The sequence below is a fragment of the Oryx dammah genome, unplaced genomic scaffold (genome assembly GCF_014754425.2).
Source record: "Oryx dammah isolate SB20612 unplaced genomic scaffold, SCBI_Odam_1.1 HiC_scaffold_14, whole genome shotgun sequence".
NCBI lineage: Eukaryota > Metazoa > Chordata > Mammalia > Artiodactyla > Bovidae > Oryx > Oryx dammah.
In genome coordinates, this window is record NW_024070198.1 from 7741816 (window position 1) to 7769531 (window position 27716).

At 40.2% G+C, this 27716-nt stretch overlaps 1 protein-coding gene across 2 annotated transcripts in view; it reads right to left on the reverse strand.

Moving 5' to 3' along the window:
• PRKG1 (protein kinase cGMP-dependent 1) overlaps positions 1-27716 on the reverse strand; it is a 1378000-nt gene that overhangs the window by 1266738 nt on the left and 83546 nt on the right. The window contains exon 1 of one of the 2 annotated variants that reach the window (XM_040254674.1): positions 15042-17826. The exons of the other annotated variant lie outside the window; for it this stretch is intronic. Coding sequence (XP_040110608.1) covers positions 15042-15352 — 311 coding nt within the window. The 5' untranslated portion in view covers positions 15353-17826. Of the gene's footprint in view, positions 1-15041; positions 17827-27716 lie in introns of those variants that run through there. 2 annotated transcript variants of the gene reach the window in all.

A 27716-nucleotide genomic window follows, 5' to 3' on the forward strand; every position in this document is an offset into this window, starting at 1 on the left:
TGTTTTCAGGTTCCATTCTGAAGAGCAAAAGAGACAATATGCCAAACAGAATCAGCCTTTAAATGTTCCCTATTTTATTACGGTTATTCTTGAGGTAAACACCTAATGAAATGTTATCATGAGTTTAATGGTCTCCATCATCTCATAATATTAAAATCGATGTGACTATTTGGATAGTTAAAATCAGCAAGCTATTATCATAAACTTGACAGAATTTTGTTAGTGAGAATTCTGTGTTCACAAAAAGGATTTAAATTTTTGATAGATTATTCTTTAAGCTATTCCCATGCATTCCAGGCATGTATTTCTCAATTAACCCAGTTACTTTTTGAGGTTAACCTATTTATGAGATTTCATGTCACAGAGCTTAAGTTGAGACATTTCAGTTGGAGAAAAAATATGCTTCCTTAGAAAGATAATTTAGAATCTCATCTTAGTCCAACTAGAAGGGACTTTAAAAGACCACGCAATCCCAGGTTTTCGGGTGAATATCTGAAATGCCTTCAGAGGCCAGGAGAGATGATGAGCTAGATAAAGATTGTATAGAGTGTTAGGAGCTGTGATGGACTCCTGGAGCACAGGGCCTCCCACAAAGGTGCGACAAGGCGTTCAAGTCCAAAGTCTGTAAAACTCTTCTGGCCAAGCCAAAGATGCCCCCAAGCTCTACTGAGTCCAGTGATGCCCTTCCCATTCTCAAAATTTTAAATTTAAAAGATGACGCATATGAGGGCCAAGAACTTGGAGAGGCTTGTTTTTTGTCCTTCTTCTGGCCAAGAGTCATGAAGCATCTACTGTACGCCAGCCGTATTCTGGGCTCCAAAGGTACAACATGGAGCAGGAGAAAAACTGGTATTGTCTTCATGGAATTTACCATCTTGCAAGAGGAGATGCTAACCAAACAATGAGCAACCTAAAGAAATTCAAACTCAGAGGGACATGAAGAAGTCAGAGTACACAGCACTACAAAGTCGACACTGAGAGCCTGACACCAGCCTCCAGGCCAGGCATCCCGGGCTCAATTCTTGTTGTAAGAGCCCTGAAAAGGTAATGTCTTTTTTTTTTTTTTTAAGCATTTTTGGGGTTGAGAAAGAACTACATCTAGCAGGGCTCTATACTAATTAAGAAATATTTGGTAAAAACTGAACAAATAAACAACTGAAAACTAATTCACAGATTATGTTATAGAAAAGAAAAAGAATCAGAGGGTATTTTATAAACTTTCTGAGAATACTCAGTTAAATTAAGATGCTAACACTTAGGGGGAAATAGATAAGGAAATAAAGCATTGATAAATGAGGAAATGTTTATTTAAAATGAAAATTTTAATTTAAAATTAGTGGCACAGGCCACTAAAAATGTTCTGACAACAAACAAAAACAAAATATGAAAGTACAAGACAGAGAAAGTTTTCTGCACATGATACAGCAAAAACTACTTTAGGCACAAGCAATTGTATTAGATAACAATTTGAATACAACAGAAGTAGTTTCCTATAAGAAGAGCTTCCTTGATACTGAGGTTTACTAGCCTCAAAAAGGGATAATTCTTGACCACCACATGTTTATCAGTATATGGGCATGAAAAAATGTGGATATATGAAAAATTCCCTGAGCTCAGTCAGTAAAGAATCCACCTGCAATGCAGGAACCCAGGGTTCTCTTGTGTTGGGAAGACTCCCCTGGAGAAGGAAATGGCAACCCACTCCAGTATTCTTGCCTGGAAAATCCCACTGATGGAGAAGCCTGGAGGACACAGCCCATGGGGTCACAAGAATCAGACATAACTTTAGTGACAAAACCACCACCACCACTACCACAAAAAGGAACACAATCATAAAAGAGAATTGGAATAGGACATATCCTTTAAAAAAATGAGTTGTTGGGACAATCAGCGAGACAGCATGGCACACAGAGAGCACACATGGACTCTGGGGCCACACACATGTGCTTTTGCGGGTTTCAACCTACAGTTTTATTTTGAGCAAGTTGTTTAACTTCTCTGTGCCTCACTTTCTCTATCTGAAGAAATGGGATGAAGGGTACCTACTTTATCAAATTACTGTGAGAATTAAGTGAGAAAGCTTATGTAGTCTACAATCAGGCAAATATTTTAGTAATAATTAGCAGTAGCAGCAGTAGCAACACTAATTGACCAGTAAAGACAAGGCTTAAAAGTGACAATTGTTACCTTCATTTCATAAAGGATTTCAGTAAAGATGAGAGCAATTGTTCCCTATGTCTAGGGGGGAAAAAAAGAAGAAAAGATAAAGAATGAGCCTAGTTTGAACAAGAAAAGTTTTCCCCTTAGTCATGATGAAGCAATAGACTGAACTACAGAAAGAAGTTCTGAAATATGGTGATGGTAGTCAAGAAGAAAAGGGGGGAATCTATCATGATTTAAAAACTCACTAGCAAGGGTTCACCTCGGTGTTATTTAATGACCTCTAAGTTCATCTCGTAGAAAAAGACACTCTTGCCAAAACAAATAATGTCTACTTGAGATCTTTTCCATCTATCACACTGACAGTAACCCTTAGGAATCCAGAAGACAGAGCGCTGCTCTGTGATGATAAATGATTTACAGGGCACAGGACTTCAGCGGTGGTACCAAAAGAAAAAGACAAGCCACAGAAGAGAAACAGTCCACTGAGAAAGACCGCCTTCTCCGTGATGAGCAGTGTCCTGTTTCACACTTTAGTATTAAGGCTCAGGTCATGTGCTTCACTTGGTTTACCTCTCTGCACATTCTGCTGTGAGCTCTTTTACCAATGTTTTTTTTTTTTTTTTCAATATCAGTTCTTTTTATCTCTTTATTTTTGAGGTAATAGAAGGGTAACTCTGGATTGCTTAAAATAACCGTATTATAGATGGACTCTAACTTTCAGTGGAAATAACAGAATTCTGTTTAAATATCAGAATTCTCTGAAATAATTTCTTGTAATAATCCATAAACATGTAAACACTCATACACATATAATGCTTCGAAGCATCTAACTTCTCCATTCCCAGAACTTTTCCGTACTTACTCAATATTATTTCAAATGCCACAGACAGTAGTTCTCTTTCAAAAAAAACAAAAATCTCTTTTAAAAAAAGAGACTAGTTATTTCCCACCAAACCTCAAAAAGAAGGGGAAAAAGACATCTTAATGCCTTAAGCAAAGCATACAAAAGGCAAAGGCGAGATGAATTCATGAAGTATGCAAAGAGGTGGCAAGAAGCTAATAAAAAATGTTTCATTCACAGTGGGCTTCTTATTGTATTTCTTTGCCGTTCCTTTTCATGAGGACTATTTCAAAGTAATCATTTAATTTTATGTTATTCAATGCTTCATGAACAAGAAGTCATTTAGTTCTTGTTTCCTTTTTTCTTTCAGTAAGAGAGTATAGATCTCCATACTAAATAATACTAAAACATCTAGAAGGCAGTCAGGCAGATTACAGTTTTTCATGTTGTATTTTTCTTTTATGAAGAACAACACAAAGTCTGAAGTTAGATTTAGAAGAAAATGACTAGCCCCTGATGAAGGCTACCACTACAAAGAAACAGTCAGAGCAGAGTTCCTTTCAAAATATTCTAAAGCTTTTCGGATCTACAAGAAACACTGTTCATACAAATGGGTAATGGAGTTGAATACTATATTTTTATAAAGTATTAAGTAAATGACTAGAAACTTTGAGCAGTTCTTTCATTTTGCACTGTACCAAATGCTGTGGTAGAAAAAGGATTGTCTTCTAAAAATTCAGAACTGTAAAAGTTCTCAAAATAAAAAAGTGATTCACTGAACAGATCTTCCAACGAAAAAATGACTCTTACTTTGCTGAGTGTCTCTGGACTTCCTTTTCTAACCTTTCGTATCCTCAGGTAGTTGCTAAATGTGTGTTTCTGTTGTTCAGTCACTAGTTCAGTTCAGCGCAGTGCAGTTCAGTCGCTCAGTCGTGTCCGACTCTGTGCGACCCCATGAATCGCAGCACGCCAGGCCTCCCTGTCCATCACCATCTCCCAGAGTTCACTCAGGCTCACGTCCATCGAGTCAGTGATGCCATCCAGCCATCTCATCCTCTGTCGTCCCCTTCTCCTCCTGCCCGCAATCCCTCCCAGCATCAGAGTCTTTTCCAATGAGTCAACTCTTCGCATGAGGTGGCCAGAGTACTGGAGTTTCAGCTTTAGCATCATTCCTTCCAAAGAAATCCCAGGGCTGATCTCCTTCAGAATGGACTGGTTGGATCTCCTTGGGTCTCTCAAGAGTCTTCTCCAATACCACAGTTCAAATGCATCAATTCTTCAGCACTCAGCTTTCTTCACAGTCCAACTCTCACATCCATACATGACCACTGGAAAAACCATAGCCTTGACTAGACGGACCTTAGTTGGCAAAGTAATGTCTCTGCTTTTGAATATACTATCTAGGTTGGTCATAACTTTTCTTCCAAGGAGTAAGCTTCTTTTAATTTCATGGCTGCAGTCACCATCTGCAGTGATTTTGGAGCCCCCCAAAATAGTCTGACACTGTTTCCACTGTTTGCCCATCTATTTGCCATGGAGTGATGGGACTGGATGCCATGATCTTCGTTTTCTGAATGTTGAGCTTTAAGCCAACTTTTTCACTCTCCTCTTTCACTTTCATCAAGAGGCTTTTTAGTTCTTCTTCACTTTCTGCCATAAGGGTGAAATCTGCATATCTGAGATAATTGATATTTCTCCCGGCAATCTTGATTCCAGCTTGTGTTTCTTCCAGTCCAGCGCTTCTCATGATGTACTCTGCACAGAAGTTAAATAAGCAGGGTGACAATATACAGCCTTGACGTACTCCTTTTCCTATTTGGAACCAGTCTGTTGTTCCATGTCCAGTTCTAACTGTTGCTTCCTGACCTGCATACAGATTTCTCAAGAGGCAGGTCAGGTGGTCTGGTATTCCCATCTCTTTCAGTCACTTTCAGTCACTAAGTTGTGTCCAACTCTTTGCAACCCCATGGACTGCAGCATGCCAGGATCCTCTGTCCTCCAATATCTCCCAGAGTTTGCTCAAACTCATGTCCATTGAGTCAATGGTGCTATCTAAGCATTTCATTCTCTGCGGCCCCCTTCTCCTTTTGCTTTCAACCTGTCCCAGCATCAGGGTCTTTTCTAATGAGTCAGCTCACATAAGATGGCCAAAGTATTGGAGCTTCAGCATCAGTTCTTCCAGTGAATATTCAGGGTTTATTTCCTTTAAGATTGACTACTTTGATATTCCTGCAGCCCAAGAGAATCTCAAGAGTCTTTTCCAGGCACCACAGTTTGAAAGAATCAGTTCTTCAGGGCTCAGCCTTCATGGTCCAAGTCTCACATCCATACATGACTACTGGGAAAATCATAGCTTTGACTACACGGACTTCTGTTGGCAAAGTGATGTCTCTGCTTTTTAATACGTTGTCTAGGCTTTTCACAGTTTTCCTTCCAATGAGCAAGTCTTTTAATTTCATGACTGCAGTCACCATCCGCACTGATTCTGGAGTCCAAGAAAAGAAAATCCGTCACTGCTTCCACTTTTTCCCCTTCTACTTGCTGCAGTTAGGAAGAACAAAGACCATGATTCACACAGAGCTCCACAGTGCAGGCAGTGGACTCTAGGGTTTATTCCTCTCCATCTTTTCTTTTCTCTCCTTCCACTGGCATGAGTTGCCACTACAGGCTTAGCAAAATAGTACTTGTCATTTTTAGATGTTTAATATTCCTCTGTAAAGGGTATGGTGACACCCTGTCAAAACCATACAAATCAAATATGAGGCCATCTTTTCTCCCTCATCGTAATATAAAATGTGTTATTCAGTCACCAATGATTTAGGCAGAGCACACCTTAAGAAGATGTAAGTGAGAGCTATGCTGCCTTGGACAGCGTGCTTGCCAGCTACCTATAAATGCCAAAAAGACTGGCCAATCCACCCTGCAGTCCATCAGTAGCAATAACTCCAGAGGGGCAAAATTTTAAATTCCCATTTTTCTTGCTTGTCATGACAACTCTTTTTTTCTTTCCTTCCAGTCCAGACTTAGAAGCACTGTCAACACTATAATTTATTGATAGAGTTGGACCATTAAGATGATCTACAGTATATACAGAAAGGAGACGCTTTTCCCTCACATTATCTCATTATTCCTTGGCCTAAATCTGGTGAAAGCTTGATAGCACTGTAATACAATTGTTTTAGAAAACAGCAAAACTGTGTTTAACTAAAGTGTATTTGTCATCACTGACATGGAATACAATTAACCAAATTAAACTGACTGGTAATACTATAATTATTTCAAGTTCAAAGAAATACAATGCTACTCATAAAGAGCAGATATGGTCTTAAAGTAAGAAAATATAACTGAACATTAGAAGGTCCACAGCATTAAGAGATCTGCTTTTGAGACCTAGTAATCATTTGAACTATTAACATCTATATTTGCAGGGCTTAAGTTACTTCACCTCTATATGGAAGGCAATGAAATTGCACCTGTCATAAAGGATTTCTGGTGAAGTTCAATTAGCACTTATGATTTTTAGCCAGCCAAAGGTAATTAACATTTTTTTAAAAATTGTAGATGCAGGTGGAAGTAGCATATATTGACACTAAATTGTCACTGATTCTTTTTCTATACAATTCCCCATCCTTTTATATCTTGGATTATAAAAATCCTAAGACACAGCCCCTTTCCCAGGGTGCTACCATCAATGCTGACTGACCCTCTTTCTGCTTCTAACTGCTAAGCTACACCGGTGAACACATGCTTTAGCTTCTGTTTCCTTTATTGTTGCTAATTCCTCTTGTCCTTCTCATTTAGGTCCAATAATCAAATGCATGACAAGAAACTGGATTCACAATGAAAGCGTTCACTTTCCTTATGATTACCTTGCCTATGTAATTAATGTCCCCAACCCTCTGTGCAGCCTTATGACATCTACTCTGCCATTATACTGTCAGCTGAATACATTTTCATGTTTTAGAGGGAGGGAGAAAGAAACAAGAAAGCTTCTCACTGACTCCCATTTGAAAGAGATTATTTTTTTTTTTACCAAAAAAGTATCAGTAACTATATTAGCTGTTTTCATCACTTATGTAAAGTACTATACTGATTGATCCTTACCTGAGAAGATAATGATTCAATTACACATGTAAATAGGCTCCTATCAGAGAAAATTAGGAAAATCTTAAAGACTTTGTATTTTGTTTTGTTTTTTAACAATATAAGGGGAAAGGGCTAGAGACAGACCCAAAACTTGGCAATGGGAACAGCAATGAGGTTGTGACCACAAGGCATAGGAATGCCTAGCTCTTTCTGGGGGACACACCGAGATTCTCCTACTACAACTGTCCCATCAGTCCTCTCCTCTGCCAGCAGTGCCCAGCCCTGTTCACTACTCAGACCAGACCGTCTGGAAAGGGGGCTGAGAGCTTGATGTACTAGCTCTGCTTTCTCTGAAGCCTCCCTGGAAAGTACTCCTCAGCCTGAGCTCAGGCTGTTTGCCTTAAAAGGATAAAATATCTGTAGGAGGAAAAAAAAAAAAAAAAAAAACTGTAGCTGGCTACAGAGACATCACATACCAGAAGGAGAGGCCCTACAAGCCCTGTGCGTCTCTCCCAAGGAGGGGCTCGCAACTGATTCACCCTGAAGCACAGAGCATTTCACAGAAGCATCTGGGATACCAGGAAACAATCTTATTGGCTCACAAGGCAGCTCCCCTTGGTGAGAGTAGAGAACAAACTTGGGCGGATGGCTGATCCTAAGGTGTCATATTTGAATCGTGGCCAGGACTCATGGCTGGCAAGAAAGAGGGAAGTATACTTACCCATGGAAGGGAGCTGCTGCCACTTTTGGTGCCCCAGAGCCGTGCAGGTCACCCCAGAGATCATGGTGAAAATGACAAGTGTGGCTGCTATGGAAAGTGGGAAACTGGATCTGCCTGGATCCAATGCAAGCAGGAGATTAGGGCTGGTAAAAAAGATTTTTAAAAAATGAACCAAGAAAAATGCTTTCCCAAGGGCTGGCAATTCCAGGAACCTGTAGGAGCTAACATGGAATGAGTCACCAAGGAGGTTCTCGATCCTGGCTGCATCTTAGAGTCGCCTTGGGAGTGCAAACAATAGACCTCCACCTCCAGTCCACCAAGGGGCAATTAAATCAGAATCCCTGGAGGTGGCAGCCCAGGAAAAAAAGTTTTTTTAATTCCCTAGGTGATTCTAACATGAAGCCTAGGGTTGAGAACCGATGAACTAGGTAAGGTAATGATTATTTCTTTAAGAGAATGAACAACAGGCATTAACTAAATAGTATACACCTACAATTTGGAAAAAACAAAACCAAAAACCCTGCTACTTTTCCAAGTCCTTAGTACTTAAAGGTTTTAGCCAATAGACACATTCAGCTCTTTAAGTGGAAAGTTTATCCTGTTGCTTTAACGTTTGTGTCCCTCTCCCCTCTTCCCCTCTCACCCTCCCCACCTCTCTCTCTCTCTCACACACACACACACACACACACACACACACACACCTGTTGTCTTCTCACCAGACTATTTCCCACATCATGCTGTTCACTGGAACTATCTGAGAAATCTTTAAAAAACACTGATGTTTGGCTTCCACCTCCAGACATTCTGATATTAATGGGTTTGGGTTTTTTTTAAAGCTCCTCAGATGATTCTAATGTGCAGCAGTAAAGTTTGGGAAACAAACTTTGGTTTGGTCCTGTCTTATTTCTTCCACTTTTCCCCAAGCCACTCTGCTTCCTGTTTAATTACTGGTGAGCAGATAACTCCCCACAGAACAGCCTTTATGGTATCTATTAGGATCATGGAATTGCCTAATCCTCCCACCCCTTTGGGAAGCAGAAGAACCTAGAGGCTAATGAGAAGGGCTCTCAAGTTCAAATTCCAATTCAGCCTTTTACAAAGTGTGTGGCTTTGAGCAAGTTATTTAGCTTCTCCGAATTTCAGTGTCTTGTCCCTCACTGTAATGAAACAGGATAATCTGGAGTGTTCCTCACAAGGTTATTCGATTTAAAAAACGAAAATCTATGTAAAGCACAGGGAGCACCGGTCTGACACGGAGTAAGGGCTCAACGAATGTCAGCCACTGTGATCAGGATGGGCGGCGCCGTTCTGACCCGTTCTTTTCAGAAACAGTGATGCACTGACTTACCCTCCACTTTCTTTTCCTGCGTGGTGGTCTGCACAAAGACCACCAAGCCCTCCCTGGTATCAGACGAAGGGATGCTCCAAAGGGACAATATAAAGTATTCAAAACAAGCACTGATCTACAGGGAAACATTTTAATGGCTTTTTAACCAAAATTTCAGTACGGTTTCAACTCCCAAAGGAGGCGGGCCAACCATTACATTCCGATTTGGGTGTTTTCATACACAAAGTTCTCTCTTACCTGTAAATTCTGTTCCAGTCTCATTGCCTATTCACTTGCCCACAAAGCCCACTAATTCTTTTCAGCTTTGCAAACATGCCATAGCTTTCACAGTGGTCATCCTGTTTTGCCCTTTCTTGTCCTCCTGACACACATCTCTTCTTCCCACTCCCTCCTGCTTCTTTCCTATTAATAACTATGATTAAAAAGTCCATTCAGAAGCAAGACACTTTGAGAGTATACTATTAGTCCTACCTTTTGCTCAACATCTGTTTTGTGCAGCTACAGATTCTGTGCTCTTGTTTATATTTACATGACAGTTTTGGAGGGAGAACATCCCTCTGCTCTTAGAAACAAAATATACTCGGAGTTCAAACAGGCTGCACATACTTAACTTACCAGAAAACACATTAGAAGGAGGTGCCGAGGAATGCGGTCATTATAGAAGATGCTGAGAAGAAGGGGAACTGGTGTCAGAAGGCTGAGTGCGTGGAAATAAGAGAGGGACTGTCAGGGAAGGGGTGGCAAAGAGCGCTAGCTCAACAGTTCAGATTAGGATTCAAAATGCCACTGCATTTTGATGTGACTGCATAATAAGCTGTTGTGCATATGGGTAAATGCTGCTTTCAGCATGCTCTTATTTATCATATTGTCTTGCGTTCTCAGAGCGTGGAACATTCAAGTCGGAGGGTCTGAGTGCTAGCATCGGGCCCAGTTCTCTAGGATAGGCAGCAGCACCTATGGCAAAAATGGGAGAAAGAGCAGCAGTCTGGTGTTCAAATCTGGTTGCTAGGATACTATGGAGACCCTCCATTGCTAGGCAGACAGGGAAAAAAAAAAAAAAGGCATCCATATGCCTTACAACCTGCAAACAGCAACAATAGAGACATCATCTGCCTTCTTCTATCCTTTCCCATTAAGAATCCAAACCCAACTCTTTAGTGAAATAAAAGTAGTGGAAGCTTGGAAATGTGGCCCAGGAGAGCAAGGAAGTTGGTCATTTATATTCTCAGGCAGTTTCTAGAGCTATTCTATTGAAGGGCTCGTTGGTATTTTCATTATAAGCCCCATTTTAGGGGCACAAACTGTACTTCAAAATACCCTAATAGAGTTTTAGCAGCCTGGTCTTATTTTTATAAAGGATGCTACAACTTTAACTTTATTGCATAGAGTATAATGTCAAATTAACAATCAAACTTAAATTGGATAGTCTATTAGAATAATGTTAAGTTGGAATTGAACTCCCCCACAAGAACAAGGAAGATGAATTTACAAAATCAACTTGAGGTTCAAGTTCCACCTAAGTTCTGTTTGCGGGGGGGTGTGAAGAATCCACCATGCTAGCCTGCGGCATAAAACGAGATTATTTCCAGTGGGAACATTTAGAAGTGAGTGGAAAGCGGAACGTGCTTTCTTTAAGAGAGGAACTCAGCTTCTTTAAGAGTGTTAATCATCTGCTGCTTGGTTAAATTAAATATTATTACCTAGTCAGGATAGTTTTAGTTATTATCAGAACCATGCAGGTGGGAGACGCTGGACTGGAATGACATTCTGAGATTCAGAGCTTTACTAACGGGTAACAATTAGTCCTCAGTGTAAGTGTGCGTGCATGCACGTGCACGCACACACACATACCCTCCTCAATTATTCTAAAAACAAGCAGGAAAGCCCTCTCAGCTACTCATCCTGATCCTCTCTGGCTGAAGCTTGGTTTTCCTCAATGCCCACTATGGTGCTCTGGTATAGGCACTAGCTGCTGTGATTCCCCAGATGTACCCTCTGCTTTCCTCTGTTGTCTTGTCCCTTTGCTGATGGCCCTCCCCACCCTAACCTCACCACTCTCACCCCGTCACCACTCACCTAAATCATAGCATCGTTCAAATACTTAAACACCTTGACTTCCACAAGAGTTTCTGATACCTAAAATTAAATGGGCTTAATTATGTTTTACCAACTGTCTTAGGGATAGCCTGTGTGACTTGCCTTCCTCTATATCTAGAATATTCACTTGTACAGTATTGATAAGCCCTGGTTAACTCCTTTGTGATAGGACTCACACATCTCACATTCAAATGCCTGAAACTAACTTGCACGCGGTGCGTTCCACAAAAGTGCTGAACTGACCTATTGGACGCATCTGAAATGTAACTGTTACCTCTGATAATAATTATGCTTTAATATTATGCCATCTATGATTACACTAAAATCCTAGAATTTTCCCAACTTCCTACAGAATTTAACAGAGAGCTTTTAGGAAGATTCTATTTCTCTTGAAATGTACTATGTCAAGCCTTAAAAAATAATCAGATAAGATTGTGTTAAAATTAATGCCTCACTAAAAATAAGAATGTATTTCTTTTTATCCTCAGCTCTCCAAAGTACTTCACAGTCAAGCGTGTAATGTTACAAAACAAAACATGTCATCATCCTTTGAAATTCGGTTACCTTTGGGCTAACAGCTTAACAAAAATACAGAGACACTAACAACTTCTGACAGGAACTCAACTCTTACGACAGCAAAATGGAAAGGACTTGAGAATATTTACCATAGGTAAAGGGTTTAGAGATCAACATATCAGTGACTGAATGTTCTAACCTACCACAGAGTCAATTTTCAGGAATAAACTAGCATGAAATAAAATTACTTTAAAAATCCATGAGAACTACACTGTCTGCATAATCAACAGGCTATCTGGTCCAAAAAAAATGAATATTTTATACAGTTTTCATCCTTAAGGATTTATTTACCTAATTCAATCCAAAATATACAGTCTGATAGTTTTACCTTCTCAAGTAGTTATTTAGGAGCAGTGGAGTATAGATTTCAATTTGCTAATCAGTCCTTTTGCTCATCACACTCACAACAGAAAAAGGGTTTTCGGGCTATTTCTACACATGTGTAAAAGAGTCAAACAGAAATACCAACCCTCACAGGCACTCACAGGTACATCAGGAGTGCCTGGCTCTGAGCTGGAATCCCACACAGCCTTCCCTCCAATTCCCAGCATACAGGGAAAACTCCAAACCAAAACTGTTAAGATGATTTAAGTTCATAAGTTAATTTACGTGTTATACTATTTTTCAAATGATTACTTAAAAAAAAAACACAGAAGTTTTTTAAAGATTCTAATTCTGAGAAGGCAACCTCAGTAAGCAAAAAGTAAACATACATATATGCATACATCAGATAACTGAGTAGGACATTCTCTGGACAGTTACCTATATCCAGTAGAAAGAGAATAGAAGACTACACGAGCATGAATTTGCAATCAATTTTGGGCTATTTTGATGATTTCATTTTAACTCAAAGTCTCAAAAACCTGCAAGTTTTAAAAAGATGACCAAATGTAGGCTGTACTAAAAATAAAATATAAAGATATAAACACTTGTTGCCAGCAAGTCGGTATAATCAAATTGTTTATAGTGAAATAAACAGAAATTCAAACAAGTCTCCTTCACTTTGGTCAAGTTTTCCTAATTCTTCATGGAACTACCTTGTATGATCATTCAAATGACCTAAGTATAATCATTTTGCATACAATATGCTTCTCCTCTTACCCAAGGTACACTCTACTACGTAAGCCAATTTTATTCTAGTTTTCTTTATGTAAGTGTGAAAAAAGAACAGATGTTTTTCCAAAATTATTTAAGTTTGGAAGACATTCATTCTATAGTTTTCTTCAATATAAATCCTTCAGAATCCCCAAACCCCTCATGGTGATACCTTAATAGCTGACTTCCTAAAAGTCCAAGTTATTAAATAAAGATCAGAATGCAAATGCACAGTGTGGTTCAACTGATAAAATGTTGATCGTAACTAGATGTTGTGAATTATTTGCCACGCCAATTTCATTTTCCACCATGGACTTTAAAACAAAAATCTAGTTGTTCTGTCTGTCATGCACTAGGAGATTTCTAAAATTTTACCACATTATACAGCTCAGACTACACTGCTTAGATTCTTTTAGATCTTGTCCGATAAATTGTTTCATTGGAGTTATCAGCTGGTTTGATCATGTTTCAAATAAAACTGATTAAAACGGTCTTTTTAAGAAAGGAGAGTCTGCTCTGAGTTACTCCAAAGTCCTGCCGACACTAAAATGAGATCCTATGGCGTGCTGAAAGACTCAGAGAGCTGTCTTTGAGTTATTTTTTTCATTATGCAAAACTTGGCCCTGGAGAGAGGGGCATGTACCTCGTTAGCTGAAACAGGCAAGCATGTCAGCACTGCAAATTAACTTACCGGAGAAATCCGAAGTGGATTCAGATCATCCAGGTTTCCAAAGCAGATCCAAATCCACTCAACTCTGAGGGCAACCTGGTGAGGTTAGAATCTCAGAAATGTGTATCTTTATTGTCTGTTCTCCCTACACACAGACTACCAATTCCTCCTTAAGCTAAATCTGCATGAGGAAACAGCGAATGCTCTATGGCAACCAACAAGGAGAGGAACAAGTCTAAGTTTTCAAAACTATAATTAGTATATACTCACAATCTGCACCCCCCATCCAATAAATACACATGGGAACAGTCCAATACTCTTTCTCCTTATATTAAATCTTTGTGTTTATTAAGTGAAAGGCTCCCAGGGACCTTGTATTATTATGTAACACGTGTCATCCAGCCAGTGTGATGTAGTTTGGAATAGAGTGACAAACCCCTCGGTTTATCAATTCTGTCATTAGTAACTTAAAATACCATTCATCTGGGTGCTTATTCTGTATTAACCTCATGTTCCTGCCACTTTACTATCTATAAGAACTCCAAGTTGAGTGATGTGTAACAAGTTCCATTCAACTTTCCCACCCAGGTTGTGAAGCCCACTGTCATCAGAACTACACAGTTGTTTATAATGCTAGAACAATACCAGAGTGGTTGCATCAGAAGCCAGGAGTGAGGCAAATAATGTGACCACGATGTCAGTAAAGGTAAGTGGACTTCTCTTCATCTGACCCTGGAAACATGTAACCCTCTGGAGGAGACAGAGGCACCCCATTAGCAACATTATATAAAGTCCTTAAGGAAAATAAGCAATATTCTCCCTCAAATGTTATGAAAAAAATATTTTTAAAAAATCAACAGACTAGGTTTCCATTTGTGGATTGTAAATGTCATCCAATTCTGGAAATCAAAAACTCTTTCCTTTTATATGTGTATCTGCTTATTTTTGACACTTTAGTGATGCCAGAACATCAGGTTTGAAGAGTACCAGCGAGAATCGCTAGCATGTAGAGAAATCCGGGAGAGCCACAAAAGCATAGAAAGTAAGGGTGATAGCAGACGCATTTCAAGTCTGAGGAGCCTGCAGTTAGGATTTTCCGGTTGGGCAGGTTTGCCAGAGCATTTGGGAGATGAGGCTTTCAATTCTCTCACTCATACATACACAAGCTGACACACACCTGGGGCGCATTCAAACTCTACGTACAGTAGATGGCCTATATGAACGTATATATATATAAAATAGCTTGACATCTAACAAAGACAGGGAGGCAACGTAGGTGAAGTGAGTCTGATCTGAGAAACGTGCACAGCCCCGCAAGAAGTGCGGGTTAAAATGAAACATTTCTGAGGGTGAGGATCAACAAGGCAAGCGGGAGGGGCGGGAGCCGACAGACAATACAGAGACCCGCAGCTCCCCACCGACCCGGAGCGTAACCCCTGCTTACTGTGGACTCTTGGGGTAGAAGGGCAGGGTCACATGGCTGAGATCCTGGATGTCAAAGGCGGTGGGCTCAGCGGAGATCGCCTGCCGCTTGGTGCGCGGCTCGCCTTGCAAGGTGCTCGCGCTCTGCTTCTGCGCCTGCTGGGTGGCCGGCCGGATCACCGAGCGGTACTTGTCCAGCTCGTTCTGCAGCTTCTGGATCAGTTCGTCCTTCTGATCCAACTCCAGCTCCAGCTCGTCGATGAGAGCATCCCGCTGCCTCAGCTCCTCGATCTTCTCCTGGAGCGCGTACTGTAAATCCCGCAGGGTGCCCATGTTCCTCCGGGCTGCCGGGGGCTCCTTCCTGCCGCTGCTCCGCGTCTTGGGGCTTCCTCCCCTCTCCGATCAACTTTCCCCAAAGTCGCTGCTGCCTCCCGAGTGCGAAAGCTTCCTACTTGAGACCAAAGCCAGGCTTGGCTTCTGAGCATGCCCAGTCTGCCGGCTCCAGCCACCGAGAGTTTCAGGGCAGATTCCACTTCTCCGGGCTGACTGTGAGGCTGAGAGCAGGGCTAAGCCAAACGGCAGGTCGGGCCGGGCTTCCACCTGAACCGCGGCGGGCGCCGGGGAAGAGAGGCGCGAGCGCGGAGGCCGAGCAACCGGAGCAGGGACTCGTAAGGTGGGGGCGGGGCGGGGGACTCCGAGGCCGCGGCGGGTCTGCCCGGGTCACTCGCGCCGGGCGCCGAAGGAAGCCGGCGGAGGCTGCGGGGAGCCTGATAAACCTCTGGGCGCGCCAGGGGATGCGCGGGCGGAGCGAGGCGGGAGCGCTCCTTCGGGGGCGGGGAGGCGAGCGGGAGAGGACCGGGGGGACCCCGAGCACACTGGGGAGGCGTCTGCCGCCCCGGAGCCTACCGGGCTGGAGGATGTGGGGACTGCGATCCCGGCGACGAGCGAGTGCAGAGCGGACTCTGCCTCGTAAGCGCTCTGACTTCTGGAGGTGTCTGGACCGCCGGCCTCGCGGAGAAAGGAGCCCCAGCCGGTGGCCGAGCTCTCGCGTCTGCCTCGCCGCCTTCCGCACGGGGAGCGCCTCACACAGGTGGTAACGCTTGAAACCCAACTTGCCTCTCAGCAGAGGGGAGCGAGACCGTGCAGGGGAGGGGTTTCCACTCACACCCGCGTGCCTTCGGCGGAGAGGGGGAGCTTTTGATCCCACCCCCCACCGGCGCCAGCGTTTCCAGCTGCTTCGAATGAGTCCCCTTTGCGCTCCTTCTAAACTCGGATTCATGAACTCTCTTTAGGGCAAAGGCCAGAACGGGATGGGACTGAGCCCTGGAAGGCTGCTCAGCTTCCCTACTGTCCGTCCCACTTAACCAGTGTCTGCGGAATAGTTTATGCAAGGGCCTTCCTCCTTCCACCTGCTGAATTTGCAGAGGGGTGTCAGGGGCGGGAGGCGGGCAGGTCAAAATCACTGCGGTATTCCAAAAAGTTCACTCTGAAATTGAACCATACCTTTAAATTACTTTCTTGATAACCAAACTGTGAGGACGCCAGCCTTCCCCTTGAATGGCAAGACACAAACTTTGAAGAAGAGAGAAAATCTTAAAGAAAAGGGGGGACCCTAGACGAGCCGGGGTAAACTGTACAGCGTACCGCCGCACCCCCACCGCCCCCATCCCTGCCTGCTCCGTATTTCCTAAAATGATGACAATTTTGATAGCATCCTTTCCGTCCAAGGGTAATTCTTCTATCATGTTTAGAATCTTCCATAGCACTTAAATTCCTCATATTTACCTAAATCTTCACCTGGTCATTTAAATTTTTAGCATCTTTATTAGCAGTCCTTTAATTACTATTCTTGAGCACTCAGTGTTATAATCCTCGATGTTCTATTTGGCCATTCCTTAACACTAAATAAAACAAAGTAGACAAAAGATAGATTAAGATTCTGAATTGCAATCCAGAACTATTCACTGGAATCTAAATTTAGACAAGGACACATATCAGGCTCAAAAAAAGTGCTTACTTTTTGCTTTTGAATACACAACCTGTTCTAAGAGGAGCAAAAAGGAAAATGGGGAGGTGAATGAGAAAAAAGGAGGAAAGAAAAGAACAGAACCAGCTAGCTAGTGTCACCTTAATAAGCTTTTTGATTTAAAGTGTATTTAATTTTTCCGTAATTAAGGTGTAAATGAAAAAGGAGACGCAATCCGAAACATTCTACCCAGATTAGGATTTAATTCTCTCACTACACATATGACACAATTGTTCTGCTTTCCAATGTGGATGTTTTCAGAAGTGCATTTATTTCAGAATCATTGTACAAGGTAGATGATTTCACCAAAACAAACATGGACAACTTACAAACACTGAGAGCAGTAAATAGTAGTTCTGAATTATTGTTGTTTTAATGAAAACTAAACCACGCAGAAGTGCTCTGGCTTTGTATAACTGACTCTTTTCTAAAAGAGCTTCCATGACATTTTCCTTCTCCCAGGCAAAAGGCCAAATTCTTATCTTATTTAACCTATGGGAATTCTTTAATTCCATGGGAAAATGTCGAAAACTTAATGAGACTCCTTTCCTATAGATCTATTATAGGGGTCCAGGAGCCCAAGAGTTTATGTCTAAAAATATATCAGGAACATTGTACAGGGGACATTATTAGACAACTGTTAAGCAAGGTTATGCTGTGAGGTCCATTTGAGGCTTAAATGGGTTACTTAGTGTCTTTGAGCAGCACAAAGAAAGAAGATTCTTCATTTGTGGAAAGCTTGTCTACACATCAAAAGGATAAAAGAAACTAAAGCATTTTCCCCAAAAAATAAAACAATTGCATTTAAACCAAGAAAAAAATCAGTTTTTTTTTTACAAAAATTAAATTTTTTTTCCACTGTTATATAAATATTTTTCACTATTTAAACTACCATAATCTATGTACCACTAGAGGATGTTACATTTTCATTTTAAATGGAATTCTTGTGATACAAAATATATATATTCCTTGATGAATCCCATAGTGAGAATCAGAAATCTGTTGTAATAAATGTAAACAAAGTAAACAGCTGAGAAGATATGACTATTACAATTTGACTTACACTTTAAAAGATGTTCAAGTTATAAGAATATATTTGGCTGGGTTACTGTATATAATGAAAAAAAATAAAATTATCCTTCAGTTCAGTTCAGTTCAGTCACTCAGTCGTGTCCCACTCTTTGCGACCCCATGAACTGCCAGGCCTCCCTGTCCATCACCAACTCCTGGAGCCCACCCAAACCCATGTCCATTGAGTCGGTTGATGCCATCCAACTATCTCATCCTCTGTCGTCCCCTTCTCCTCCTGCCCTCAATCTTTCCCAGCATCAAGGTCTTTTCAAATGAGTCAGCTCTTTGCATTAGGTGGCCAAAGTATTGGAATTTCAGCTTCAACATCAGTCCTTCCAATGAACACCCAGGACTGATCTCCTTTAGGATGGACTGGTTGGATCTCCCTGCAGTCCAAGGGACTCTCAAGAGTCTTCTCCAACACCACAGTTCAATAGTCCAACTCTCACATCCATACATAACAACTGGAAAAACCATATCCTTGACTAGACGGACCTTTGTTGACAAAGTAATGTTTCTGCTTTTCAACATGCTGTCTAGGTTGGTCATAACTTTCCTTCCAAGGAGTAAGAAAATTATCCTTAAATACTTTTATATATGAAAACCCCTGAATTCTAGGCTTTTCTAAGTCAAAATAAATATTTTAAATATTACAGTGATGTCCTTGACTGTTTAAATCTTGAGGGACCTTGGTTTTCTATCTCTACCTTTTGAGTGATTCTAATATTTTCTTAAACATCTTTTGCATTGCATTTGGTAAATGCTGGAAATAAATTTTACGTAAAAAATCTAGGTCTTATGGTTTCATTTCAACAGATATATTTACTATATGTCTTATAATAAACTTAACTGGCTAAGTTATATTATCACAGATCACACACAAGTCTACTTTCTGCTATTTGGAAGTGGCTACCACAGATTTGGGGTGGAATGGAGCTTCATATATTCAGCTTTCCCACTGCCTAGCTGGGATGAGGTCTTAATGTTAGATGCTAAAGCATAGAACAATGCCATTTTGAAGGAACTTCATTCATATACTGGAATTCCATAGTAACTTTTCAGCAGTCTCTCTTTGTTAATAGCTCTAACAGAAGCAAGATTCCAGTAGCCAGATCCACCTGTAGCATATTAATGCTCTTCAATTCTGCATCCAACCCTCATGATTGAGAATAACTAATACCACACCTTACTTAATGGGATCTCAGACTCACTTAATGAGACCTTCAGTAATTCAGCTTTATCGTAATACTGGCCATTAAAAAAATATTCTTTTGAATGTATTATTCTACACTAAAAACAGCCTCAAAATAACTGTGATAATTTTGTCATCCAGCTGCCCATTTCACTGGTGCGATGGACATAGAGGCCTGGTGTGCTTCAGTCCATGGGGTCGCAAAGAGTCAGACACAACTGAGCAACTAAACTGAACTAAACATTTCCTGCAAGAGTCCAAAAATCGAAATTTCCTTCTGTCATTTCATGTACATGTCTTGAACAGCAAAAACAAAACCCCAAACAAACAAAAACATAGCTAAGCTTTATAGGTCATGTAAGCAGCAGTCCCTTACAGAAGAATCTGCATATAAAGGTAACTAATAGTGGTAAACACACTAGCTTGCTCTACAGTGTTCATCTTAATCGTGACCACAATAAAAATAACTAACTTCCTGGAACACTTCACGTATGACAAGCACTGTTCATGTAGCCTTATGAGTTGGACATCATTTCCTTTTATACTTGAGAAAAGGGAGGCAGAGAATCACTCACTTTGTGTTGTTCAGGCTCTAAGCTGTGTCCGACTCTGCTACCCCATGAACTATAGCACACCAGGCTCCTCTTTCCTCCATTATCTCCGGGAGTTTGCTCAAATTCATGTCCACATAGTCAGTGATGCTATCTAACCATCTCATCACTCACCTAATATCAAATCCAGACCATTTGGTGCAGAGCTCAGTCCCCTACCCACTGCCCCTCACTGCGTTCTGCAGGACTTCCAAGGGTTGGTAATACCGCCTTCTGGATCCAGAGTGATATTAATTAACATTAACTGGCCTGCCTTTGGAGTTAGGGACGTGGGAAGAGAAGAAATTTGGAAAATTGTAAAACAGTAGGAAAAATATTTTTTAAAAGTTCCTTTTCCCAAAACTGTCTTTATTTCAGCCTCATTTCATCTTTGGTTTATGGTCACCAACTTGTACCCATTTACCTGGGACTGCCCTTGTTTTATTATTAAAATTGGTTGGGACTCTCCTACTTTTTACACTAAAGTCCTAGTTACATCTTGGTCCTGGGCAAACCAGGAAGGTTGATCATCCTCTATAATTCAGGATTGCAAAGCCTCTCTATTTTACAAATATTGTCATATTTTGTATTCAAAGTTACTGATAGAAAAGTAAAACCAAGGAAGATCTGTAATAATAATACCTATTATCTTAAGCACATTACAAACCCACTTACACATTTGTTTCTGTGAATATGTTTTAGGAGAGCAATCATCCAATTTCAATGCATAATAATACACCACAGGAACTGTCTTTGGGCTGTAAAGGGGAGATGAGTCAGACAATAGAATTTTAATTACTTTGATAAGTCAGACAAGGATTCAAGGCTTTCTTTTTGGTTTGCTCTTATAAAAATCTAGAATTGAGACAGATCGGATTCTTAGAGACTAAGCACAACAATTCAAGTTCCTGCTATTTGATTAACTCTTATAGGATTATATGATTATGATTATTGTGTTTGGTGACTAGGTTTGGTCATCAGGAATACATATTTAAATGAATATAAATAAAAATTCTAATGGCAGGGCTGAAGTCACACTATCAACAAATGATAAGTTGTGCATGGAAAAGGGAAAAAAAGCATAAAACATTAATGATGAAAAACTTACTGCAGAGACATGGAAAGTCATAGTGCCTTGTACCATACTTGCTAATGTGCTTAGAGTTTAATACCGAATTAGTGTCATACTTAATATTAGTTGAATGAATTCTTATATTCCACTGCATAAGATGATGCTAAGTTATTACTGGACCTCAGCCTAAACTAATGTGCATGGAAATCCATGTACTATTTATCAAGCAGAATATTTCTTTGTACTCTTTACTCAGCTGATCATCTCCAAAGACCAGAAGAAATAAAAGTTTTTTAAGAAGAAAAGTATTCTGTTTTCTGTGGTTTTCTTCATAAATGGAAAAGTTTTTAATGTGTAAAATGGAGTTTAAAATGCTTTATTCATAAAATATTTTACTAAATTTAAGTCCAGTGAATATATACATGAGTAGGCAACATCCCTGTATCTGATTAATAAATTAGTTTATCAGCTCCATTTCAGTAGTGATTTTTCTGACAGATTAAATGTACATCATTTCCTAACTCAATGATCAGCATTTCCCACAAAGTATTCAAAAATATTTGCAAAGGTAATTTTGTATTTAAAACATTATTTGACAGCATGTGGCTTATAGGAGAACAGCTCTGAGTCAATGATTTTTTATTGTTCCTTTTATTTTAAATAGCATTTAACCACTGGTATAACTTGGCCATTTCCCTCCCACTTGTTCTGTAATCCAAATTTAAAGTAAAAGCAAAAAAAAAAACAAACAAACAAAAAAACACTTTTCTAGAGAACTTCTTAAAATTAGTAAAGTGGGCAAGTACTGAAGATGTAAGAAAGATAACAGAGGACAAGCTTCAGTGAATTGGCTTTCTATCCGTAAATAACTTGAATGAACTGAGCAAGAGAAAGATAGCAAAATACAACTGAGAATGTCAGAGATTTGGAGGAGAGGGGAAGCTATAGGCAAAAAGATACAGTCAAGAAATGTATAGAAATCTTCACTGTTGTGAACTTAGTGGAAAAGTAAATATAAAGTGAAAGTGAAAGTGAAGTCGTCTCCGACTCTTTGCGACCCCGTGGACTGTAGCCCATCAAGCTCCTCCGTCTATGAGATTCTCCAGGCAAGAATTCTAGAGTGGGTTGCCATTTCCTTCTCCAAAAGTAAATATGACCTAGCTTCAAATTAAAGAAACTATTGATATTTGATTTTTATATAATTATCATGAGATGGAAGTCCAGAAATCCATCTCTAATGATACACAAATGAAGTAGTCGGCTGGTAAAAACATAGATGTCATTCTAGGGTCAACATATGGTACACAATAGTTATAAAAGCATTACCCTTGAAACAAGGATAGAGCCCTAGGTTGGGGTTCATGAGATGCAAACACTATGCTATGTATTTGTAACCAACTGTTAAAATATCAGTCACTCTGCCCATAGTATATTTCTAGATGCTTTTCAACAGTGGTGCTGAGGAAGACTCTTGAGACTCCCTTGGACTACAAGGAGATCAAACCAATCAATCCTAAAGGAAATCAACCCAGAATATTCACTGGAAGGACAGATGCTGAAGCTGAAGCTCCAATGCCTTGGCCACCTGATACTAAGAGCTGACTCATTGAAAAAGACTCTGATGCTGGGAAAGATTGAAGGCAGAAGGAGAGGAGGGCAGCAGGGGATAAGATGGTTAGATAGCATCACCAATTCAATGGACATCATTTTGAGCAAACTCTGGAAGACAATGAAGGACAGGGAAGCCTGGCATGCTGCAGTCTATAGGGTTCAGTTCAGTTCAGTTCAGTCGCTCAGTCGTGTCTGACTCTTTGTGACCCCGTGGACTGCAGCACGCCAGGCCTCTCTGTCCATCACCAACTCCAGAAGCTTACTCAAACTCATGTCCATTGAGTCAGTGATGCCATCCACCATCTCATACTCTGTCATTCCCTTCTCCTCCTGCCTTCAGTCTTTCCCAGCATCAGGGCCTTTTCAAATGAGTCAGCTCTTCACATCAGGTGGCCAAAGTATTGGAGTTTCAGCTTCAGCATCAGTCCTTCCATGAATATTCAGGATTGATTTCTTTTAGGATGGACTGGTTGGATCTCCTTACAGGCCAAGGGACTCTCAAGAGTCTTCTCCAACACCACAGTTCAAAAGCATCAATGCTTCGGCGCTCAGCTTTCTTCACAGTCCAACTCTCACATCCATACATGACCACAGGAAAAACCATAGCCTTGACTAGATGGACCCTCGTCAGCAAAGTAATGTCTCTGCTTTTTAATATGCTATCTAGGTTGGTCATAACTTTCCTTCCAAGGAGCAAGCATCTTTTAATATCATGGCTGCAATCACCATCTGCAGTGATTTTGGAGCCCCAAAATATAAAGTCTGTCACTGTTTCCATTGTTTCCCCATCTATTTGCCATGAAGTGATGGGACCGGATACCATGATCTTTGTTTTCTGAATGTTGAGCTTTAAGCCAACTTTTTCACTCTCCTCTTTCATTTTCATCAAGAGGCTCTTTAGTTCTTCTTCACTTTCTGCCATAAGGGTGGTGTCATCTGCATATCTGAGGTTATTGATATTTCTCCTGGCAACCTTAATCCCAGCTTGTGCTTCATCCAGTCCATCATTTCTCATGATGTACTCTGCATAGAAGTTAAATAAGCAGGGTGACAATATACAGCCTTGACGTACTCCTTTTCCTATTTGGAACCAGTCTGTTGTTCCATGTCCAGTTCTAACTGTTGCTTCCTGACTTGTATAAAGATTTCTCAAGAGGTCAGGTGGTCTAGTATTCTCATCTCTTTTAGAATTTTCCACAGTTTACTGTGATCCACAGCGTCAAAGGCTTTGGCATAGTCAATAAAGCAGAAATAGATGTTTTTTTCTGGAACTCTCTTGCTTTTTTGATGATCCGTTGGATGTTGGCAATTTTATCTCTGGTTCCTCTACCTTTTCTAAAATCAGCTTGAATATCTGGAAGTTCATGGTTCACGTATCGTTGAAACCTGGCTTGGAGAATTTTGAGTATTACTTTACTAGCATGTGAGATGAGTGCAGTTGTGCAGTAGTTTGAGCAGTTTTTGGCATTGCCTTCCTTAGGGATTGGAATGAAAACTGACCTTTTCCAGTCCTGTGGCCACTGCTGAGTTTTCCAAATTTGCAAAGAGTCAAACATGACTTATCAACTGAAAAACAAGAGTATTTCTAGAAAATATTCAATAATTTCTAACTTGTTCAGGCTAGATTTTTTTAAGTTCACTTTTCAAAGCACAGATATTTAACCTGGTAGGTAAGAATACTTTAAACATTAGTTGCTTAGAGTTAAACAGACAAATGTGCAAACACCTATACGTAGTAAATAAGTATCATACGGTTTTAATGCCCCACATAAATAAATATAAAATAGGAACCTCTACACTTTGGTTGGTATTAGACAGAAAAATCAAAGTCTGTCTCAAGTTACTGCAATATGTAAGAATGTTTTTACTCAAAGATCAAATTTAAGGAGTTATGAAAAATTCATCTAAGTTCATCTAAGAATAAAGGAGAGTCAAAATTCTAATCATCGATCTTCCTTAGAAAACCATCTATATTAAATAAAAATTTTAAGTAGAAAAATTACATGGTAATCTTCAAAACAATTATTTATGGAACATTAAAAGTAATTACTGCTGTTAGGAACATAGAGAACTTGATGAAAATTGCTTGTTTCCACTTTGCAGTGCCCACTAGTCCAACACTCTATCAGGACCAACAAAGAGCTCTGAGCAATCACAGAACTCTAAGTTGCCTATCATAACAGCATTTCTACATGGCCCATTATGTAACTTAGTTACTTTATGCCCCTTTCATGGGCACTCCCAAAATACAAAAAACCAAAGGACTGATGACAATATCTGCCATAGTTTGATACCCCACCCTTCCTCACCTTCTAAAAGAGGAAGCAAAAGTCATATTCTTTATGAATAATAGATATCTCAGAATTTTGAGTGAAAATATACCAGAGAGACTACGTATTTCAACATCCTAATTTCAAATTTCAGGAAATTTAAAGGGCAAGAAAGTTAAATGAGGCAGAGTTTAAAACCCAAATCTCCTAATTCTCAGCATACTGTCCTGAAAGTTACATTATGCATTCTCTTGACATTTTATTTATACTGTACATAGAAGCCTGATTCAGTTCACATGAAAATCCTCTTATCTCTTAGTAATTAATAATCATTAAAGTCAATTAAGAACACTTTAATTTGCTGCAGAGAACAAAATATATTAAAATGCCTTTAAATGTCTAATTACTTCTAGTGGGCCTCTCTGTATATTCAAACCATATAGAGCTCTTGTTGCTACCCGGGCATCTATATTGCATGAAGGACTGTGTGTGTGTGTGTGTGTTCACATGCCTCACAAGTATGAAAATTAAACCACACCACTACAGTCTTCCTCATCAACTCTCACTTATGTCAAAGTAAAGTCACATCAGGTGAATGTATTTTTTTGCACCTATCTTATTTGACAAAGATCTACACCACATGTGGAAATACAGTAAACCATCTCTCTTTCTCTTTCCAGATACACAGCTCAAGTGTCTTTGTATTACCAGGTTTTAAAAGTACATAAAATAGGAAACACATCATCACCAAGAAAGAGAAAATTTGTCTCCAACTCATAGAAATTAAAAGGTAACACCAAGGACTTCCCTGGTGGTCCAGAGCTTAAGAATCTGACTGCCAATGCAGGGGACACAAGCGTGATCCCTGGCTCAAGAAGAGCCCACATGCCAAAGGGCAACTAAGGCCATGTGCCACAGCTATTGTGCCTGCACTCTAGAGCGTGCACATCCCAAGAACTGAGCCCCAGTGGTACAACCACTGAAACCGGCAAGTCCTAGAGCCTGTGCTCCACAAGAGAAGACACCACAAAGGAAAGCCCACTCACCACCTCACTATAAGGAGGAGTAGCCCCTGCCAGCTGCAACTAGAGAAAGCCTGCTCACAGCGAGGAAGACCCAGCACACCCAGAAATAAAGATAAATTAATAAAATACATTATTTTTTAAGTTAAAAGGTAATACCTAAACTATGAACTCTCAGAATTCAAATAGTGACACTTGCTTTGAGTCCCTCAAATTCCATAATTGGTCTGAGACCGTTTGACGATTTCAATGTCATTTAATGACATTTTGACCATTCAACTTTAGAATAGGCCCAAATGAGATTCTATTCATGCAATATGTTCTACTGGGAGCACCCTGGGCCTCCCTGGTGGCCCTAGTGGTAAATAACCTGCTTGCCAATGCAGGAGACATAAGAGACACAGATTTGATCCCTGGGTCAGGAAGATCCCCTGGAGGAGGGCATGGCAACCCACTCCAGTATTCTTGCCTGGAGAATCCCATGGACCCTGGGAGGCTATGGTCCATAGAGTTACAAACAGTCAGACACAACTGAAGCCACTTGGTACGCACCCACACACTGGAGTACTGTACAAAAATTTTGCAAAGACAGTAAAGATGTTATTTTAAAATGCATTGAAATGCACAGCATGTAAAATTTGCATTACATTTTTATTTTAAAAAATGATTTCATACTTTAACATTCTAAGTATACGTGTTTTAATCACCAATACATCTATAAAGCAAAGTATTAACACATTACATAATTTTCACATTCTGGAATCAGGGAATAGTCAATTGTGAGAAATTGGAATAAGTGATGAAGAAAACACAAATAACCAAGAAAAATAATACAGTAACAGCTGGTACAAAAGCTAAACTCAGGGGTCAATGGACAGCTTTGCTAGCAATCCAATAATTCTGAAAGCCCTCAACCATTAAAGCAAATACTAGAGCCCAGGATTCCTTCAAAATGTGAACTAAAGAATACTAGTTTCTTAAAATGGTGATAAGTATAACAAAAAAGGGTTCCAAGGCCACAAAGGTCTTGTTTTGGAGACACTGGAAAAGTTCAGTAAAACAGATTTCTGTCTACATTATTTCTCAGAACTTTTACTATTTCCATATGTTCTATGAATCTCCAAAAATTTTAACTTAAAAAAATAATGTATTTTATTAATTTATTTTTATTTCTGGGTGTGCTGGGTCTTCCTAGCTGTGAGCAGGCTTTCTCTAGTTGCAGCTGGCAGAGATTCATTAAAATCTCAAAATTTAATCTCTTAAATTTAAATATAAATACATAAAGTTGATTTAAACACCTAGACTTTCTCTGTTGTAATACTCTAAGTGTTGAACTTGAGTATTTAGTGTTTAAAAGTACATTAGATAATTTATGTGGGCTTCCCTTGTAGCTCAGTCGGTAAAGAATCTGCCTGCAGTGCAGGAGACCTGGGTTCGATCCCTGGGTTGGGAAGATCCCCTGGAGAAGGAAATGGCAACCCACTCCAGTATCCTTGCCTGAAGAATCCCAGGGACAGAGGATCCTAGTAGGCTACAGTCCATGAGGTCGCAAAGAGCCAGGCACAACTGAGCCAACAAGCACCTTCCCCATGTGGAATTCCTTATTGGAATTTACCTACATAGCAGTATCAGCAATAAGAATGAATAGTTCATTCTGGTCCCAACAACAGTACTGCCAACTGCCAGTATCTGCCCTTTAAAACCACAATTTACCCAGCCTGTGACCATAGCCAATGGCATGACAGAAAACCATGAACACACAACAAATAGGGTGCTTACATGAAGGACTAACATTGCCATTTGACCCATAATCACATTTCCTTTCTATAAATTAGGCTGGGTC